This window comes from Bos grunniens, chromosome 9 (genome assembly GCF_055505025.1).
Source record: "Bos grunniens cultivar Pamir isolate PY7600 chromosome 9, Bosgru_T2T1.0, whole genome shotgun sequence".
NCBI classification, from domain to species: Eukaryota; Metazoa; Chordata; class Mammalia; order Artiodactyla; family Bovidae; genus Bos; species Bos grunniens.
In genome coordinates, this window is record NC_141173.1 from 22,369,031 (window position 1) to 22,391,400 (window position 22,370).

Here is a 22,370-nt window from a genome sequence, read left to right on the forward strand (position 1 = left end):
TGGACACAACTGAGCAGGCACACATACATACATATTTTTTATAGGCATACATACCTATGATTGACATGACCTTTTGAAGGAAGAAATATGCATTTTTTTTTAATAACACACATATCAGTGATGACATTTTGACATGCATAACAGTTTGGCGGGAGGACCCTCAACCCCTTCTCTCAGACCTACCTGAATAGAAAAATGGAATCCCGAATTCTTTCCCCTTCATGGGGTGTCATCTAGTCTATTCTTGATATCTTTTTTCTATCCCCACCTCCAAATGCCTTTTCAAATACTTCTGGACCAGGCTAGAAGCCTGGTGGAGTTTCCCAGGGCCTATGCGGGCGCTGAGGTAGAGATGCAGGAAGGCAACCGGGACAGGTGGGTTGAATCCACTCAGTCTGGAATCCACTCAACTCAGCCCCTCTGGTTCACATCCAGGCTGCAGTTTAATGTCCAGATTTCATTAGATGATATCCATTCCCCTTACTGGTCTTTCACCATCCTCATCAAGTTAAGGAAAGTGTAGAAGTTTATAAAGCTTTTGACACTCCGCTCATCAAAAAATGAAGTCTGATTCCCAAAAGTTACTCCTAAAAAGTAAAGTGTGGCAGAAGTGACCCTGGATGACTTCAGGACTTTAGAGGCTAGGTTAGAAAAGGTCACTGGGCTCCCTCCCGGCTCTCTCCCTTGGGACACGCCCTGTGGGCACCATGAGTGGCTCTGTCAAAAGTCCAGATAAGCTGAAGTTGCCACACTGGAGAGGTCACATGGAGAGACCAATGAGGAAAACAGAGAGGAACCAAGAAGCCCCAGTTGTTTTTGTCTGCAAGTGTTTGAGTCTTCTCAGACCCCAGGCAGTATCAGTGGCCAGGCCTGTAAGTGCACAGCCTCCAGCCCAGCTTGCAAGCCATCCTGATGGAGCAGACACAAGCCGGTACCACTGAGCCCTGCCCAAACATCAGCTTTGTGAGAAATGTAAATATTAATATCATTTTAAACTACCAGTTTGGGGGGTAGTTTGTTAGCTAGCAATAGATAAGTGGAACACAGACTGTACTTCTATCCACAGAGAAAACCAGCTTCATGCAGAGGAAAGGTGGTGGGGGTAGGGGATAAATTAGGAGTTTCGAATCGACATACAGACCCTACTATATATAAAATAGATAATCAACAAGGACCTACTGTATAGCACAGGGAATTCTATTCAATAGTCTATAATAATCAATGGGAAAAGAATCTGAAAAAGAATAGATATATATTATATGTATAATGGGATCACTTTGCTGTATACCTGAAACTAACACAATATTGTAAATCAACTATGTATGTGTGCATTAGTTGCTCAGTCACACCTGATACTCCAATATAAAATAAAAAATTAAAAAAATAGAAAAGAATAATGACTAAATTGGTTGTCTCCAACATTTTTGAATACACATAATAAACATTTGTTTATTTAGTCATTGATTTAACATACATATGACTACATTATGTCTTATGTGTGAAAATAAACTTTCTGAAGGATCAGTTAAAAATAGAAATTCTAAGATTTCCTTCCTGAATCAAAAGGTTATCATACTCTCCCAACTTTGAAAACTACTGGAGTCAGAATGTGGATTGTTTAGATAATAGCTCTAAAGTTCCGGGTGATTAGACAGCCTACTAGTCAGGAACAGATTAAAAAGGCTAAAGTTTGAGGAAGTATGTTATTTACTTAACCTTTTTTTTTTTTTCCTTTCATTTAGGAAACTATGGGGACTTTTGGAATAGAAGGAAGATTTGGAAATTTTAGGTAAAATTCTCTCAATTCTGGTCTCAGCTATGCAAGAAATTTGCCTAAAATATCAGTTAAAATACAGCAATTCATGAAGCCTTTCTCTTCTTAATAAATTCACATAGGCCCCAAAGAAAGTGAAGTCGCTTAGTCGTGTCCAACTCTTTGCCACCCCATGGACTGTAGCCTTCCAGGCTCCTCCGTCCACGGGATTTTCTAGGCAAGAGTACTGGAGTGGGTTGCCATTTCCTTCTCCAGGGGATCTTTTCAACCCAGTGACTGAACCTGGATCTCCTGAAGTGCGAGTAGACTCCTGACCATCTGAGCCACCAGGGAAGCCCTACATAGGTCCCAGGAAGCCCCATAATGAGATTCACCCAGTTGCTTGTACTCAGTGACGCCTCCTGGAGGCATCCTGCTTTGGTCAAGGATCAGGGCCTTACAAACCACCTTGGTGGTTAAATCCTCTGGAGAGAGCCCACTGCTCTCCCACTTAGACTGTATCTTTAGGCAACTACTGAGCTTCTTTAAGCATCAGTTTCAACTTCTGCAAACAGCACCAATGATGATGTCTGACTCATGAGGTTGTTATGAGGAGTCAACAAAGAATGTAAAGCTCTCAGCACCACAGCTGTCCTGAAATGAGTGCTCAATAAATGTCAACCATCGGTTGACATAGGTTTTTGTTGTTCTTGTTGTCATAGAAAAAGGAAGAATTTGCATTTTTTTTAACTTGAGAAATGAGTCAAAAAGCTGTGTCCTGCCTGTCAATGGTATTCTTTCAGTCAAGAACAATTAAAAAACTAGCCCATTCCCCATCTAATCTCAGGCTCCCCTTTCCCCACTGCTTCACTCCAGACCACCTTCAAGTTATTTGTAAGTGGAGCAGCTGATGTGTAGAGAAGCAAATAACAAAACTAATTAATGACAAAGGCTGTACCAAAACTACATGCACAAGATGCACAACAGAAATACCAGTGTATTTTAGAGAAAGAAGATGGACTTCATCATTTTCCTCTTTTGTAAACTGGGAGTCATACAGCACATTTATACTCCTTTAACGCTCTCGTATAATGCAAATTAATGCACATTTAATGCTCATTTAATGTTCTTGTGTAATGCAAATTAAATGCTCTCATGTAATGCAAATTAAAAATATATATAATATGTTGTTTGTTACACAAGTGTAACATGCAAGACGGTCATGCAAAAACATTTTCTTAGGAGGCAAAATGTGTACAGCCACCAGGCCAGTGGTTCTCACACTTCTTTGTGCCTCAGAATCACCCACAGAGCTGGTTAGAAATAGGGACATACAAGAAAAGTAGGTACTTATAACAAAGTCCAGGGGAGACCCTAATACATGGGTAACTGTGACCCTCCGCTACTTTACAAGACAGACAAGTGAGAAAACCAGATAATATTCATACATCTGCCACAGGTTCCTAACAACCAGATCTTCATGGCATCAATAAGATTTGGTAAGAAAAGTATATATTGAGTGCTTCAAACATTTACTGGAGAAAATGCACTGACAACTCCCAAACACTTGATTAGGTCACCAACCAAAAGGGGGCAGGAGTTAATCAATGAGTCCCTTAAACACTTTCCACCCACCCCAGAGAGCAGAGTGTTGGCCACTCATGAGTGAAACCGAACATTGGTCTATTCTTACTTCCTCACCTGCAACTCATAGTCTGCATATAAGCTGCCTGGTATCTATTTATCCATTTCATAAACATTCATCAAGCTCTGTTAGCAAGAGGGGGTGCAGTGGTGAGCAAACAGCTCCCAGTGTCTGGAACCCTTTGGGCAGGTTCAGTCTAGTCTTGGTGACGAGGTACAACACATGTTACTTGAAGCATGTGCCTGCCCAGTCGCTTCAGCTGTGCCTGACTCTGTTGCGACCCCGTGGACTGTAGCCCACCAGGCTCCTCTGTCCATGGGATTCTCCAGGCAAGAATATTGGAGTGAGTTGCCATTTCCTCCTCCAGGGGATCTTCCTGACCCAGGGATCAATCCTGTCTCTCCTGCCGCTCCTGCATGGGCAGGCAAATTCTTGACCGCTTGAGCTACCTGGGAAGCTCCAGTGCTTAAAACCTTCAGATTTAAAACATACTGGGTATGGTAACCCACTCCAGTATTCTTGCCTAGAGAATCCCCATGGACAGAGGAGCCTGGTGAGCTACAGTCCATGGGGTCGCAAAGAGTCAGACATGACTGAGAGACTAAGCATAAGCACAGCTGTTAAAAGCAATGCTATACCCACCTAATTATATCTGTATAGCAATGACCTAAGTCACTTAGAATTACTTATGGTGCTGTGCTTAGTCATTCAGTCATGTCTGACTCTGCGAGCCCATGGACTGTAACCTGCCAGGCTCCTCTGTCCATGGGGATTCTCCAGGCAAGAATACTGGTGTGGGTTGCCAGGGCATCTTCCCAACCCAGAGATCAAACCCAGGTCTCCCACCCTGCAGGCAGATTCTTTACAGTCTGAGCCATCTACTAGTCCATTTTTTGGGTTGCTCAGGTGGCGCTAGTGGTAAAGAACCCGACCACCAAAGCAGAAGATGTAAGAGATGCAGGTTCAGTGCCTGGATCAGGAAGATCCCCTGGAAGAGAACATGGCAACCCACTCCAGTATTCCCGCCTAGAGAATCCCATGGACAGAGGAGCCTGGCAGGCTACAGTCCATAGGGTCATAAAGAGTCGGACAGGACCGAAGCGACTTAGCACACAGCACACAGTCTCTTTTTACAGTAAGGAAACAAAAATCCAAAGGGGTTACCTTGTTTAAAGTTAAAAAAGTTGTAAGCGGTGGGACCAGATTTCAAGCTTGAAAGTTTGGCACTGTATTTTGTGCCCTTGCAGCCCTGCAGCCTTGGGGCAGGGCTGGCCCTTCCCACTCCCAGGCTAATGATGGATGGATACTAAGATCAGAGCATGAGGCTCCATGCATCAGGCTCCCACAAAGCCTACTTTGCAATGAGTGTTTCTGGTTGCATTACAGGAAAGAGAAACTGCTCTAGATGGCTCACCAAAAGTTTAAATGCAGAAAGAGGGTACTTACAAAATCTCGGAAAAGGCTGACCGAAGTGGAGACAGAGGGCCTACTGAACCTGCACTTTAGTGTAGCCTGTGCTACTGCTGACGCCTGCACAGCCTAGAGCCTGTGCTCTGCAACCAGAGAAGGCACCGCAGTGAGAAGCCTGTGCACGGCAACTAGAGAGTAACCCCCTGCTCGCTGCAACTCGAGAAAAAAGCCTGCTCGCCGCAAACAAGACCCAGCACAGCCAAAACTAAATAAATACCATTTTAAAAAAATTGCAGATGCTCTTGCATCACTCAAGGCTGACTAAATGAAAATCACATGAATGGGTTTCCTTAAGCACCATCTTAGAAACACTTCAACTGGTGCTGGTACAGGACTAGAATCCAGGCCCTCAGCCCTGGCCTTGCCCTCCACTCCCAATCACCCTCAACTATCTACCAAGCGACAAAGAATCTTGTTGACATTGTGTATTGAGAAAGGTTTGTGACATCATTAAGCAGACATTGCAGGCTAGGAGAAAAAAGCTAAGGAAACTTTCAGGCGGCAGAAGTAAACAGGTGTGATCAGCCTTCAGCACAAGAAGACTAATGAACATTTCAAGAGTTATAGAAATGTATTCAGACTTTCTTTACCTTTCCTTTCAAACATTTTCTCCCAAATAAGAAGAAGAAGAAAAACAGATTCAGAAGCAGCCAGCTGGTAGCAGGCATTGTCAGTAAGATGTGACGTAAGTCAGACTAATTGATCACTTTTTAAAGATTAAGTGCCTCATTCTCTGTAATAGGACATACAGAAAACAGCTTTGACAGCATTGAAGTTGCTTACTGAATTCTGAGTGCCCACTAAAAATTTAAATTACGCTTAATTTTTGTCAGGTAATCCACTCACAATAGGCAATTTATGTGATCTCATCATGTAAGAAAAGCTCAGATACTCTTCCTGGACCTTTTACCTGCTGTATTGCTATGATGCACCTGCCATCTGGATAGATGGTTGATAGAGGGGATGTAGAAGGACCTGGATACCAATTTGCCTTGTGTGTCTCAGACAGAAATAGAATCTCCCTCTGAACACTGAACAAATTCTAAAGGCCTTTATGTCTTATCACAAGCTCTGTCTCCTTAAGTCTCATTTTTTTTTTTTTAACCTTAAAAGTGAGATGATCATAATATCCTTTTAATCTAATCCTCAGGATTACTTTGGTGATTAAATGTAAAATATAATTATTTTATCAAATCAAATGCACACTACTGATATCATACACTGTCTGTAAAGCCTGCCTTGGGGACTTGAATCATAGAACCACTCTTTGTCTTAGGGTTCACACTACCTCCTTTGGGCTGAGCTGTGTAGCCTCTCTTCTGCTCTTAAGTTCAGAGGATGGAGAGAAAGCAGCACTGACCATCCACAGCCAGGGGTGAGGCGTGGGAGGGGGTGGAGAGGTTAGGACATAGCAAAGAACGGTGAAGTTCAAGACTCACCCTGGAATCCTCCCTTTTTTTTTTTTTAACCCCCATCCAGCTGGAGAGCTGGAGAGCTGGAGAAGGCGATGGCACCCTACTCCAGTACTCTTGCCTGGAGAATCCCATGGACGGAGGAGCCTGGTGGGCTACAGTCCATGGGGTCTCTAAGAGTCGGACACGACTGACCGACTTCACTTTCACTTTTCACTTTCATGCATTGGAGAAGGAAATGGCAACCCACTCCAATGTTCTTGCCTGGAGAATCCCAGGGACGGGGGAGCCTGGTGGGCTGCCACCTATGGGGTCATACAGAGTTGGACACGAATGAAGTGACTTAGCAGCAGCAGCAGCAGTAGCAGCTGGAGAGCTAGAACTCTATCCCTCCTAAATTCCATTTCCTGCTCAGTAAAGTGGGGGAAAGAATGGCGCTACTAGCTGTTAACAAGATGATGAACAGTGTACATCAAGTGCTAAGCATCCTGACCCAGAGGAAGAACTCAGCAAACATCAGGTCCTCCCTTCAGGTGGCCTGGAAAGACCACATGATACAGGCCCAGGGAAGAAAGACTTCCTGCGGAGTAAGAATTCTGGTAAGCACATACTGTCAACTACTGTCCTTTCATGGAAATAAGGAAAAACTCTCTCTTTACATACCCATCTTTTATCTCCCCTGCTGACTCTCAGAACCTTGAGTTGATTCAGAAGCCCCACACATACCTGCTTTACAATGGAGCTGTACATGAAATGCTCAGTGTGTGCGCACATGCTCAATCACTTCAGTTGAGCCCGACTCTTTGCGACCGTAGGGACTGTAGCCTGCCAGGCTTCTCTGCCCATAATATTCTCCAGGCAAGAATACTGGTGTGGGTTGCCATGCCCTCCTCCAGGGGCTCTTTCTGACTCGGGGATCAAACCTGCATCTCCTACATTGCAGGCAGATTCTTTACTGCTGAGCCACTGGAGAAGCCCGAAATGCTCAGTACTATTTATGAAAAGTATCATGCTTGTTTCGCTTATCTCAACCAGTTTCCCTCCTGACATCCCTTCTGATGAGAATCACCATGGCTTAAGTGGTTTTGGACTTAGGACAATATCCAGAAAGTTCAAGTTAGTTTGCATAAATACAAGTGGCAATAATGAAAGTCTGAAACTAATTTTTGAATGATTTCTTGAAGTCGGGGATTCAATTTCTTTGGCACTTATAGAACAGCATCTAAACAGCATCTAATTGTGACCATTAGCCAGCACCACAGCATGGGAATCCCTGGTGTCTCAGCAGTAAAGAACCCGCCTGCAATGCAGAAGACACAAGAGACAAAACTTTGATCCTTGGGTCAGGAAGATCCCCTGGAGGAGGAAATGGCAACCCACTCCAGTATTTTTGCCTGGGGAATCCCATGGACAGAGGAGCCGGGAGGGCTACAATCCACAGAGTCACAAAGATTCAGACATGACTGAGCAACTGACCACACACACACACGCAACACCAGAACAGGCACTACAGCATTCTGCAACTGGGACACTCCTGAAACATCAACAGCAAATAGTCACGGCAGGTATAATGCCCAGGACAGGACTGTTTGTTCCATGAGGTTTGACCAGATAGGATGCCAGTGGAAACGCCAACCGTCTCATCAGCTGAAAGGGCTGATGAACAAACTGTCCTTTATATATCTGCCTTCAAATAGCAAAGTAAATTCCTCCCGAACAGCCCCTACCCTTAACTTAAAATAGGAGACACACCTCAGTCTCTGTACTCTGCCAGAAAACTTCTCTCAGGGATTCCTTGGTTCTAAGAGATGGAGCAGGTGATGAATAAGAGACTCTAGTCACTGCGCAGGGCAACTGAAGTCCTCAGTTTAACAGGCTGCCAGGTGAGGTCTCGTTTGGAACAGATAGAACACACCTGTGGGCACTAGAAGATGAACTATCCATCACCCTTGTTCTGAGCACCAGGCCACACAAAGGCTACCTGTACAAACTGGCCCACTATTCTCAGCTACTCGAGCTCAGGAACCAAGAAGAGGCATGAAGACTCCTGCCCCAAACACCACTTCTCTTCTTCTAAGAGAGAAGAGTTCATCTCTCTTCTATTGTCTGGGGCTCCATTCTTGCCTCAAGACTGGAATTTCTCCACCTGGGTCTCTTCTGGGCCCTTTCCATGATCAGACACATTCTCTGAGATCCCATTATTATTTTAAAAGGATTCCGTTACTCTTCACTCTTCTTATATCTTTTTTAACACCCTCCCAAATAGATATTCTGCCACACCTCTCATCCTGAGCCAAATGGGATTCATTCATTCATTCACCCACCAAAATATAGCAAGCACTTCCTACATAGCAGCTGTTCTTTTGGACTTTAAGAACATGGTGGCAAATTAGATAAAGTTAGTGCCTTTATGGAACTTAATTCTATGGTGATAAATAAGTCATAAATTAAGAAATAAATGCATTTATAATATAATTTCAGGTAGGGACAGATATACTGATAATATGCATCTAAAATTAGGATAAAGGCTTAGAGTAACTTGGTAAAAATGCTGGAGGGAAACTCTAAATAGGAGAATCTCTCTGAGAAAGTAATATTTCAATAACAATAACTGATGATGGTAATAATGATAATAATAATAAAGTGAGGGCACAAGAGATACAAAAATCTGGAGAAAGAACTTTCTGTGGAGCTGGAACAAACAGCAGATGCTCTAAAGAGGGAACGAGCTTGGCCACTCATTATTCTGGCAAATTTCTTAATTTCACTGCAGTTTCATGTTTTATTTGTTTGTGCATATCCCTGTTTCACTTTTCAATTAAGACCACAAGTGAGAAGGAGCCAGCTTCAAATAATCCTTGTAATTCTTCACAGAGTATCAAGCCAAGGGCATAAGAAAGTATTTATTAACTGTTTGGATGATGGTGAAAGCTGTGGATTTGTCCTACTCAGTGCAGGCCGGAGGAGAACATAAGTCACCAATGACAGTTTAAAAAATGCTCCTTAAATAAGATCTCTACCCTGACAAAACAAATACCCAGACTGACAACACACCCAGCTCCACACAAACTGGGACCGGGTAAGGTCTGGGGTGCCTGGTGCATTTGAAGCCTCTGAGAAAAGAACTTTCACAGCTCTGGGAAAAACGGAAAAAAAAAAAAGCAGCAAAGACTAAGTTGTAATAACTTCAAGATGACAGTTAACCAGAAGTGGTTACATAAGAAACATTCAAGGGAATTTTAATGTGCTGCAGCAAACAGAATTATAGGGCAATAAAATTTCAAGGTGCATTCTAGTTAAGCCCTAAAGATTTTTGCAGTGGTTTTGAAAAAGAGAATGCAAACGTCCAGCAGCTCGGCGGGGGTGGGGGGGGGGAATTTTTGCTTCCCTCAGCAGAAACTGCAAAATATCTATCTTTATCCTTCCTGCCAAACGAGCAAATGGCCAGTGCCTGTCCACACAGGGGGCTACCTGTGGGGAGATCTGCTCCTGAAAGCGCCCAGGAAGGCACATTTCAAGGGCTATTACCCTCATCCAGATTCCCCATTAGTCTACAGGGCTCTTTATAGTACCCCATGCAGAGCTAAGCCTCATGAGTAATTAACCCCAGGGTAGCTGAAAAATTAAATTTCAGCAACTAAGTTCTGCTTGTAAGTGGAACCAAGCTTCTAAAGGTCAATGGACCAGGCCTTCCCCTTCTTTTGGGTCTCAGAGTCTAACACAAGGCTGAACACGTAAAAAGCATTCAGCAAATATTTAATGAATGAACCATGTTTCAAAGGGTTTGCTGCCACAGGGCTGCTCTCTGTGAATACAGCATTTCATGGTACCTGAAGTTAGATATTAACAAGTTATAAAGTGTTCTGGACTCTAGCTGTATACTAGGAAACGTTTTCAGCCAAGCTAGGTTTTAGGCTTGCCTGTTAAAATGCAGGACTCCCAATTCAATTTGCATCTCAGATAAATACAGATAATTTTTAGTATAAGTATGTCCAAAATATTGCATGGGACAAACTTACCCTTTTAAAACAATCATGGCATCTCTGAATTTCAAATTTAACTGGGCATTGTGTATTTTTATTTACAAAATCTGGCAACTCTAATTCAGACATTAGGCCTTGAACTTGACTGAATTTGTTTCTCTTCTCTGACAATCAGACTCCAAAATGCAGATATTTTAATACTTCTTTACATTCCCTATTAAAATCAAGAACATATGAAGCATGATCGTCTTTACCTTATTTGAAGAGGTCTATAGGAAGATACTCCAGACCTTATGCAATTCAGAATTAGTGCATAGGATGGCGATATCCATAGTGCCTAGTGTAGCTCCTTATGTTGAATTTTGCTAGAAGAAGAAAAAATAGAAAGAATAGGGTTTCAGCCGTTTTCTAATGACATGGCCAGATGATGCCACAAAATCTTGGCATTACTGATAAGTACACACTGTGCTGGAAAATCAATAGTTTCTGAAGGGGATTCTGAAGGGAACTTTCCATTATGGAGGTTAGAAATAACTTAGCCCCACACTCATAAATTCCTGCTGTTGGGGCGCTCCATGTCCCTCGGCAGAAAGCACAGGCCTCGTCCTAACTTCATAAACTGCAACGCTGGAATGGCTGCTTTTAAAAATTACTAAGGGCATCTATTTTTGAAAACAGCATTTTTCAACGATTTTTAATGCCAGTGATTGAGCTAAGAAAGTAAATATAAGAACAGCTGTCCCTTCACTTTAAGAAAACCTGATCTGCTGAAAGAGCTTAGGTAAGCAGGTAAATGGTGAAAGTGGTTATTTATATTAAATAATAATTCATTTCAACACTCCACCAACTATTAGCATCCCCTAGCATTTAGAAAAAATCATTTACTCCCTTGCAAAGAGTTTCTAAACAACTTCCCCGGGTTTTCTGTATATTAGGGTGGTGAAATTTTCATTCCCTGCTCATTTTAGTCTCCATATTTAAAAATATCTACATAATGGTTTGTAGTTACAGTTAGTGTTCCCTTGCCTTAACGCTCTAAGGTAATATAAATTCTTCCTGCTGTTCTACAGAAAAAGACTTGCCTATAACTCAACTCTCTTCAATCCACTTCCTTTTCTTCAAAACTTGTAGATACAATTTTTATGATGTGTGTGAATAAAACACATTTTATTTCCATTCCTTCATATGCTCTCCTAACACTTAAGTATGCTGCTGCTAAGTCACTTCAGTCATATCCGACTCTGTGAGACCCCATAGACAGAAACCCATCAGGCTCCCCTATCCCTAGGATTCTCCAGGCAAGAACCCTGGAGTGGGTTGCCATTTCCTTCTCCAAGGCATGAAAGCGAAAAGTGAAAGTGAAGTCGCTCAGTCGTGTCCCACTTAGCGACCCCATGGACTGCAGCCTACCAGGCTCCTCCGTCCACGGGATTTTCCAGGCAAGAGTACTGGAGTGGGATGCCATTGCCTTCTCCAACACTTAAGTATGGTAGACATTAAAAAATTAAACTCACTATGCATTACTGTTTCTACAAATAGATTCACTTCCCTAGAAATAGCAAAGAAGGATCAGTCTTCATTTTTCAGTAAACACTTTATTTGAGAATAGTTTTATGTTTAAAGAAAAATTGTGAAGAGAGTACAGAGAATTTCCATATACCCTAAATCCACTTTCCCCACCAGTAATGTCCTACAGTAGCATGGGACATTTGTCATTAACTAATGAACTGAGATGGAAATATTATTTCAATAACACGGCACTTTATTCAGATTCCCTGAGATTTTACCTCACGTCATTTTCTTTCCCAGATCCCATCCAAGACACCAGAGGACAATCAGTTGTCATGTCTCCTTAGGCTCCTCTTCCCTGTAGCAGTTTTCAGATTTTTCTATGTTTTGATGATTTAAGGAATACTAGTCTGATACTTTATAGTATACCCCTCAATTCAAATTTGTCACAATTAGACATTACAGCTTTGGAGAGGAAGATTGTGGAGGTAAAGTACCATTTTCACCATCTCATAACCAAAGGTGTTTGTTATCGTCATGATTTATCACTAATGATGGGGACCATGATCACCCGGCTTAGAAGGTCTGTCCGGTCTCTCCAGTGGTAAAAGTATTCTTTATTCACTTTTTTCCATACAATGCACTTTAGAAATAAGTCATCGCACCCAGCTCATGCTTAACAGGCTGGGAGTTAAGCTCTACCTCCTGGAGTAAGCAGTATCTACACGGATTATTTGGAATTCTGCATGGGAAATTTATTTTTTTTGCTTCCATTTATTTATGTAACCATCTATTTCTATCCATGTGGTGGACTCACAGACATTTTATATTTTAGGTTAGAATCAAATACTACTATTTTTTTTTTTTTTTTTTGCTCAAATTGTTCTAGTTATGGCCATTGGAGTTCACTCAGATGGCCCCTGTGTCCTTTTGACATGCCCTTCATCCCTGTTTTTTGTTGTTGCTGTTAGCACACCTTTTTTTAGCACATCTTATCTTTCTGAAACAAGATGTTCCAGATTCCTCCGAAGTATTCCCTGTCCCAGCCCTTGATCCAGCCATTTGTCAAAGGAGACCTGGTTCCTTTTTTGGGAGCACAGCACTAGAAATCAAGACCTGGGTGTTGCTGGGTGAAAGCCATTGTCAATTTAAATCATTTTTCTCCCCCTCTCCCACTTGACTGTATTTGCTATTAGACTGCAGGACATTCATATTTTTATTTTAAACTTAGTTCTAAGAAGGAAATTACGGCTTAATTTCTGAGGTATTTAATGATTTTAACAGTTATATTCTACTTAATATTCTAAAACTATGATTTTGATTTCCTTGTTTTTGCTTTCTGGGTATTAATTTTTTGTCTTTTTTCTTCTCAAAGAAACTATTGCATGGAAGTTAAGATTATTCCCAAAGAAGAGTGCGTTACTTCTCTCCAGGCTTAGCTAGGTGCAGTCTGGTAGTTCAACTAGAAATAGTAGGGTATACCTAAGGCTACCCTTTAAGTAGGAGCTTAATATATACTGTCCTTATTCAACCCTTGCTTAAAAAGGAGTCTTGTGATGACCACAGACATGCAAGGGATGGTTGTAAAAAAAATGAAGAGGTTGCAACAAAGGAAGAAGAGAATGACACACAAATACCACTACCAAACCCAATAACCACCTAGTATTTTTATAATGCGTATGTGAGGGAAACTGGCTTTGAATACCAGGAATGGCTCTTTCTTAGATACAGTGTCAAGCATGCATTCTGTCCAACATCAGAACTTTCAATGGTTTTATAAACCACAAGGATGTCCTATATTAGCTGAGGCTTACCAAACTCTCATACTACTAGTAGTGAGAAAGTCTCCAAAGAAACACATAGAAAAAATAAATGGCTGCTCCCTGGCAATCTGAACAGGTGAGATTACATGAAATGCTTGTCAAAGAGCAATGTCTTTGCACTCGGTACATGCACACAAATAAAGCACAAATTAGATCCTATGATCACTCTTCCTTCCAATTAGTGACTTTCAAAAGGTCCTCCCTTCCTCCCAAGGTGAACACTCTGAGTAACACTATAGAGCCTTAGATGACACACATAAAACCGGTGATGACCTCATCACAGCACTTGGGCTACTCCCGAGAACCAAAGCCCCCTCAGGGCTACAGCAGCCCTACAGTCCAGAATCAGGAGCCTCTACTGATCCTGGAAGACAGCTCTGCCTGCGGCACTTAACACGGCTAAGCTCATAACCAGATTCAAAATGTCAGTACTCATTATCTAGATTCTAATGGAGCTGACCGAGCCAGTCAAGAGTTGGGCTGGCTGTAAGCTGGGCATTTTAGTGACTTGTACTCCAATCAGAAGTTGATAAAGGTGGGTCTTCTCCAAACACTGCCCCATCTTTTCTCACGGACACAGCTGGACTCGGAGGATATGGTCTTTAGACAGCACAGACACGGAAGACAACACACAAATCAATAGAAAAAAATAACTTCTTTTTATTTACAAAAAAAAAAAATCCAAATATTGGATGCTGTAAACAAAATTCACAATCTGTTCCCTCTAGCGTTGATTCAAACATGTCAGTTTTTAAAGAGTCCATTCTCCATCAACTCCTTTTCTGCCTGTGACACAGTCTAAAGTGAAAGTATTCCAAAAGAGTGACCCCAGAAGCAGTTTGCTGCAAACAGGACGTCTCGGAGCAGGTGATGGTTGTAGAGAGGTCGAAGAGACAGCCAGCGGGCAGAGACTCCTCTATTCTGCAAGGATTTGCAGCCATTCTCACCAAGTTACTTGCCATCTTCCAACTCTGTACTTTGACCATGTACTTTGTTAGCAAGCCATTATTATGACAAAATATTACATAGAGATTCTTTCTTAGCACTAAAAAGGCTATGCTATGAGAGATCATAAAGAAAGATTATATTCAAACAGGTACTATATATGAAATTACTTTTTTTGGCTTTTGGCGTCATCTAACACATGTTGTCTTCAAACAACAAAAAAGCTTATTTCTGAACTGCTGACAGCTTTTAACATAATACATTTCATTTACAAAATAGTTCACAATATTTATTTGGCAAGCATTGCACTGAAAACAACTTTACACGCAGTAAGGCAACCTACAATAAGCAAACAGAAAGGGGTGGCAAAAACGAACAGTATGTTCACTCTTCTTGGCGTTTCCTCCTTGGCTTGGCTTACAGACCTTCCATCCTTGCAATGCTGGAGCCTCATTAAAACAGTCCACCCAATACCAAGAGTGAGCAAATATTTGATCCTGTTTCTGGAAAGGAAAAGTCCATCTTGATGTAAGACATCTTGAGGCAATGAGACTTTACTGCAAACAAAGTCAACTTGTTAAAAGGGCACTGTCACGGGTGAAGTGTTCCCTGATGTGCCAGGCTGGACAGGTGAGAAGAACCTCCAGCAGAGGAAAAAAAAAAACAAAAAACTTCTTCCTGCTTTAAAGTAACAGCGCACTCGACCAGATAAACACAAAGGTAAGCAAATCACAGACACTAATCAGGAGTTGAGAGCTGTCCTTTCTTCTAACCTATGACACATGGCTCTCTCTCACCAGACATTCAAATGTTTAGGCCACACATCCACAAAGATAGACATATATTCCACCGTTTGTTCAACTACATATGCACAAGACTATAGTACATACAAAAGGGAAATAAATTATATCAATCAAAGTAAATGCCGAAGGTTGTCTTGAGTACAGCCTGTTCTAACTGAAAGCCAGGTGCTGGCATTTCCAACTATGCTACCAGCCCTGGAGTAAGCAAGAAAAGAACATAAATATCAGAAAACAAATGAAAAGTGTATTTTTCAAAGAAGGCCCCTCCATACAAGAATCTGTGCCATAAAATAACAGCGGATCGTTGCTCTGGCAGAGCCGGAGACCTCCAGATTCTTTGTGAAATAGTGGACGACTCATCCATCAAGAGTTAGGATAAGAAGGAACAAGGCAGATGCCCAGACGCTCCTCCTCCATTCCCGAGTGTTCCCTTAGCTTTAATCTTAGGGAATGTCCAAACAGGTAAGGAGGATGGAGCTCTGGGTTTCTGACCATTTAGTATCAGGCTTAATCTGCAAATGGAACATTTCCTGGGAATTAGCAATGAATTTCTCAAAACCCAGGGCTGGAGTGAGCGAGTCGGAGCCAGCATGGGAGAAGAAAAAGTTCCCTACAAAACAGCGAGTGGCAGTGCAGTAGCTGTTACAGCTGGGACAGAGTTCACAGGGAGGCTACTCCAGCAAACCCATCAAGTTCCGGTTAAGGCTTCAAAGAAAGATGCGCAAGAAAGGTAGTTGGATGGATTAAACTAACAATGAGCATCTGAGGGATGCCCAGATAACAAACAGATTACACTGCCAATAGGATGATGCTATTTTCTTCCCCAATCCTTCTCTAATGGATGACAACAATCAGTTGATTCTTCAGAGGGCTGCACATAGTAAGCAGTCATCCACTAGGGTTGGTAAGGGATGATGTGGCTGCCTCACAAGACAAGAGGGAAGGTTTTCGGATGTTAAGTTTTGTTTTCAACAAATGCATTTTCAGAGACCAGTGTCCAAAGAAATTAAAGGCTGGGAGAAGGGATGGGTTCAAGATTAGCTGTCACTGAACTGAAATAGTAACGCCAGTTCATTTCACAAAGGTGTAACTGGTCTCTTGAGACAGAAAATAAAGTTGGAACTGATTCGATGCAAAGTGAGTGAATTTGAAGTACAGTACTAAATATTTAAATGCAGTGTGACAACCAGATCGAAGATGTTTCATGTTGGCATGAATTTATAAAATTTTATATATAATATATATCTCATATATAAATTTTAAGCAATTGTGCAAATACTCTTTAAAAAGGGTCATTTCACATTTACTAAACTCTAGTGGTCCTGGAATGCATAATGCACTCATTTAAAAATTCATTTAAATATTAATAAGTAGTGTTCAGATCACCAGAAATTCTTTTGAGCAGTCAGGGATTTAAACAGACTATCACTGATCCATGATCCACCGGATTATACATCATGGAGGTATTGCAAGTATTACAAAAACTAAAAGGGTTCAAACTGTCAAAATGGCAGTTCAGTATAAAAAAAAGAGTGCTCTGCCAAACAAATATTCTCCCATTTGTGGAATTCTATGGCTCACAAAATAAAAAGAAAACAAAAACAAAAACACTCACTAAAAAGGTATAATCTCTGCTCAATCTATCAAATATATTAATTGTTTTCCTCCTTCATTCACTTTAAGTTTTTTAGATGTGGGATTTAATTCATCACTGCAATATGCCCACGTCTCAGGTCATCCTGTTGAAAACATAAAAGCACACAGTATTTAAACATTTCCTATTTGCTACATTATTCTAGACCATAGTCAATGAACTGTGTGTATATACACATATCACAAATATGTATATATATACACATAATATACACACACATACACATGTACCTAGGATAACATCACACCAACAATGTTAACTTTATACAAGTATTTGTCAAGAAAAAAATAGGGCATCTCCTCCACCATTCACAAGCTTATGTGTTGTTTTATTTTCTTCTTGAGTCCCTGATAAAATAAGTCATTAAACCATAAAATTTTTCCACTTCAAATTTTCAGAAGGCAACAGGCACTTTGATGTATATTGGTGTGTAACAAATATAGTAACTCTTTATATATTCTACTATCTCTCTTCTACTTGGGTATTTTTATCCGGTAAATCTTTGGTCCTTGAGCATACTTTCTTTGCTACAGCTGTTTTTGCTTGCATTTTCACATTTTAAAAAATGTGAGCTATGCACGCAGCTGGAAATAATGGATTGTGTCATCATAAGTTCTGCTGTTTGTTATGAGAACTGCACCAACCTACTACTGTTCACTTGGAGCAAGCCATTTCTATTAGCGCAATGGGAGAGTTCCACAGATAGTATTCACTACAAACCTCAGCAATCCCAATGTTGGTGTACCCCTTCTTTCTGTACCATTGTTACTATCTGAACTCCTGAATTGATAATTAAGTTGGAGGGAGACCTTTTTTTAATCTCTGTATATTCCCTTTCATGAATTCCATCTTATAAGAAACTATCCACTTGTCTTTTTTTCCTATGGCAAAGCTATGGGAGCAGGTACTGCAAACCCATATTGTCATCAAGCTTTTTTTTTCCTCTGTCTCTAGTTATTTTAGGAGAACCTGGTTGCTTTTAATGACAGGTCTCTTTTGTTTCAGGAAAGAATCCAATTGGGTAGGAGAATCAGGCGGGAGGGTTGGTAGTGGTAGGTGGGTTATTTTGAGATCGTGCCCCCATACCTATGAAAAGATCCACAAAGCTTTGCCAAGTTTAAAACCAGGAGCAGATCATCATTGCACAAAACATATCCCTAATAAGGGCTGGATCACTCAACCTTTTTCTTTTTATTTTTCTTTTCTCTCTCTCTTTCTCTTTTTTTTCCTATCTTGTCTGAAATGGCTTCCCCACAGGACATTTTTAAATGATTCTTAATTGCAGGGTAGCCAAGTGGAGTATGTCTGTTGCTGGCATGTGAACACTGGCTGGACCTGTGCAATGTAGTAATTGCTAAAGTTGGCATCTGCTACATAGGGGGCCGGCTGGTAATAGCAAGTGACATTGGCCACGTTAGGGATGACATTCTGGTCAGCTAGCACCCGGATAGCCAGCATTGTGATCAGGTTTAAAGTCTGTCTTCTTTCGTGTCCCATCAGACACACGGTACTCTCATTCACCACTCCATGAAGGGTCATGAGATAGTCATACTTGCGGTCTTCCAAGCCCACGAAGTGGTTCTGCAAATAGGACTCCAGTTTTCTCTGCTGCTCTCCAATGTCTGAGAAGTCGATGAAAAACCTGGAACACATATACCTCTGAAGGGTCTTGATTTCATCAGAGGCGGGCCTAAAGCCCCTCACTAAGAGGTTGCAGTACTTTAACAGGCCTCCCCCTCTGATTTCCTCCGGGTTCCTCGTGGCAATGATCTTGTTACAAAGGTGATCAAAGGCTTCATGGAAATCGCCATAGACGCTCTCCCCGATTATTGTGGGGTGAAACGTTTCAGTCATCGGGTTCTCTGAACACTCGTAAAAGAGGAGAAGAGAGTCTAATTTGATTTGAAAAGAATCTACACTAAATTCAAACTGCCTCCGGAGGGAATCCACAAATTTCAGTTCCACATTTTTGCCACTGTTGTTTGACAGGGATATAAGACTCCATCGGTCAGAGTCATTGCACACTTTAACCATTTTCTGCACATAAGCTTCCTACAATTTAAAAGACAAAACAAGAAGATGAGCAAACCTAGAAAAAAATAATAAATACATCCTCATCACAGCTGAGAATTATTTTGCTCCTCCCCTTTTGTTTTGTCAAGTTTCAGCAAAACACTACCTACAGGTTTAAACATTAAACAGTCTTCTGAAAACAACAACAACAAAAAATACATTTAACGAGTGGTTCTGCTGTCTGGGGAAGAGACTAGAAGTAATAGTTTGAGGCTTTTGGCAGACATAGCACAGTACTAAGCGGTTCTGTTGTCATGTCTGACTTTTGAAATGTTATTTTTTGAGAATGCTCTTACAGGTACAAGATTCACACAATATAGCTGCAATATTCAAAAGACAGAAGGGCCTACAGTAAAAAGTCAGTCTGCCTCTCATCCTGTCCCTAGTCACCTAGTTTCCCCTCCACCCGCCAGGCAACTGATAGGATCAGTATCTTGTGGGTCCCCGCAGGGATTCTGTAGCTAAAATCAAATATGAACTAAATTAAGACATTCTGGGAGGCTGGTTCCTCAGATCATTTTGACGCGCTTTGAGCCAAAGTGGGGAGGAGGGGACCCATTATATCCCGAACCCAACAACCAACCAGGAGAAAAGCCGTATTTAATCTTAATGCCTGGAGTCAGCAGAAAGCAGCTAGGAAATTAGTCACTTTTTCCAACACAATAATAAGCCCATTGACTCGCCTCTGCTGCAGGCTGCAGGAGACTCAAACATCCAATGACTCAAAAAAAAAAAAAAAAAGATGGACAACATTTCACTCTTCTACTTATCAGAATGTACGAATGTACTCCGGACAGGACTCAAGCAAGGAAAGCCAAGAGTTAAAAAATAAGGAGAAGGAAGAGAGGGCAGGGCAGATGAGGAAGCAGAAGGCGCGGGGCGCTGAAGCAGCAAGTCAACGAAAACACTCAGACACAAGTCCACGCACCTTCGTGAACTCAGAAAAAAAATAAGATAACTGAAAAGCAAAATTAGCCAGGGCGCGCACACGGGTCCAGGTGGCCGACCCGAACCCCGGGTGTCAGCCGTGCAGCACTCGCGCCCGGCCCGCCGCGGGGGCCCCGGGCCCCTCTGGGGTGGCGGGGGTGGGGGGAGGTGATTTACCTTGAGCGTGAGTGGTGTGATCTTCTCCTTGTTCACCCCTTCGGGTAAGAAGTCCAACAGGCAGTCCAGCACGACGTCCTTCACAGTCTGAAACTCCTCTTCCCCACGCAGGTCGGCGCAGAAGATCAGGTCCAGGTCTTTGTAGCCCAGGCCGCTGTCCTGGTGCAGGACGTGGCTGGCGGCCGAGCCGTTGAGGCGCACGTCGCGGACGCCGATGCGCTTCTCGGCCAGCCGCCGCCGCACCACCTTCACGATCAGGCTGGGCTGCAGTTCGAGCGTGGGGAAGTTGCCGCGCCCGTGGATCGGGATGGTCTCGCTCAGGATGCCGTCCAGCCGCTGCACTTGCTCCCAGTTCAGCACGTTGCAGTGCGCGGTGGGGCTCTCGCAGTATTCCAAGCAGTGCCCGGCAAACCCGCCGCCGCCGCCGCCGCCGCAGTCGCCGCCGCTCAGATCGCCGCCCAGGGGGATGTAGGGGCCGCCGGCCAGCTCGTCCTCGGCCATGGCAAAGTACTCTTCGCCTTCCGCCATGAAGTGCCCGCCGAACGCCACTTGGCCCTGGTCGGTCCTAAGAGAGAACGGGGGGGGGGGGGGGGAGTGGGGGAAGGAGCGCGCTGAGGACGCTGAGAAGCGGCCGGGCGGACGGGGGAGGGGGGGGCCGCGAAGGCAGGAACGCGCCCCCTTTCTCCGCTTGAATCCCCCCGCCTCGCCTAGGGGGACACCCCAGAGACGCTCCCTCCCCAGGCCCCCGCGGTTCCCCAGCCGCGCGCCGCGCCCCGCAAGAGCAGCCCCGCACCAAAAGTATCTCTGATGCATCTGGAAAAGCGCAAGCGGGAGTCCCGTCTGTGTCACCTGGAGGCGGCCGCCCCTTCTAGGAGCGCGGCGAGCGAGGAACTGCGAGACAACTCTTCGCGAGCAGCGAGTGCGCTCCCAGCCGCGGCGAGCGACTCGAGTCCTTCCTAGACCCCCGCCGCCCGCGCCGGCCACTCCCGCCCCTCGCCCCCGCCCGCGCCGCCTGAGTCGCGGTGGTCCCGGAGGTGGCGGCTCCTGCTGCCGCCGCCGCCGCCGCACACGTTCCTGTCTCTGGAGCTTTAGCAGTTGTGCGGGAGAAACGGCCTCAGTACTTTTTTTATACGAGGTCCTCTGGGCGCTTCCGGGGCCCTGCGCCGCACGAATCGCCACACCCTCCTCATCTGCATAGGGCACCGCCCCCGCCCGCCCGCCCCGCTGCCCGAGCCCCGCGGAGCTGAAAGGCTGCGGCGGCCGGTCCCGGAGCGCGAGGCCGGCGGCGGTTGTGAGTGTGCACTCGTGTGCTTGTACTTATATTTGACGTATGGATTTCCCCCCCCCCCACAAAGCCCCTCTTTTTATTTTTTATTTTTTCCCCTCCAACGAAGAAAGGTTTCCGATGCCTCAAGAGTTCTAAGTCGCCCGCACAACCAGAGCCCGGCGAAATTCGCGCAACTGCAGAAACTTCCCAAACATAAAATTCTCGCCTTTTCTGGCGCGTCATTATGGCATGTGGACGGGGCTCCAGAGGTTCTTTCAACTCCCCCAACCCCCGACCATCGTTTTATTAGACAATGTGTGGTGTCAAGCTAGACCATTTACTCCGTTAATAAACCCGGCCTCGGCGAGAACTAAGGCGCCCACTTCCCCTTGCCGGTCAGGCGGCGCGCGCGAGGGGAAGGGCGAGCTCCCCCGGGTTTCGATTCTCCAGACCTCAGGCGGCGCGGGGAGCTCGGCGTGAGCCCGCGGAGCGCGGGGGCGGGGCCGAGCGTGCGCCCGTCTCCCGCGCGCGCGAGCGGGCCGGGGGCGCGGCGTGGGGCTAGCGCGCGTCTCCGAGCGGGCGCCCCGGCGGGCCTGACAGCCGGAAGGGCGCGCCGCCAGCGGCTGAGGACCCGGCGGGCCCGGAGTGCGGCGCGCGGGGAGCGCGCGGCCGCCCGGTCGCGCGAAGGGCTGCCGAGCCGGGCCGGACGCTCCGGCGGCGCGTTCTCTCGCCGAGACCTGAGGCGGAGAAGCGCGTTCGTTCCCGGGGCGCATAAGGTTTTCCTTTTTCAAGTGAGTGTGCTAATGTCGGTGTGAAACGAGCTGGTGTTTCACGACCCGCGAAAAGTACGAGTTTAAAGGACACAAACGTTCCTCTCGCAGCCCCTCAACTTCAGTCGCCTCAACGGCGCGAAAGGAGCGTGGTGTTAT

General features: G+C 44.2%; 1 protein-coding gene across 3 annotated transcripts in view; it reads right to left on the reverse strand.

Moving 5' to 3' along the window:
- TENT5A (terminal nucleotidyltransferase 5A) overlaps window positions 1-21,275 on the reverse strand; it is a 226,297-nt gene extending 205,022 nt beyond the window's left edge. Inside the window, exons 1-3 of one of the 3 annotated variants that reach the window (XR_015132643.1) lie at window positions 20,968-21,275; window positions 20,175-20,739; window positions 10,518-10,628 (exon numbers count right to left, since the gene is read on the reverse strand). Coding sequence is in view for 2 of the 3 variants with exons in the window: in XM_086316922.1 (XP_086173048.1) it covers window positions 18,273-19,049; window positions 20,175-20,739; window positions 20,968-20,987 (1,362 nt within the window). In the remaining variant the exon portion in view is untranslated. Of the gene's footprint in view, window positions 1-10,517; window positions 10,629-14,231; window positions 19,050-20,174; window positions 20,740-20,967 lie in introns of those variants that run through there. The other 2 variants (XM_086316923.1, XM_086316922.1) reach the window with 2 other exon arrangements.
- Window positions 21,276-22,370: the final 1,095 nt, after the last annotated feature.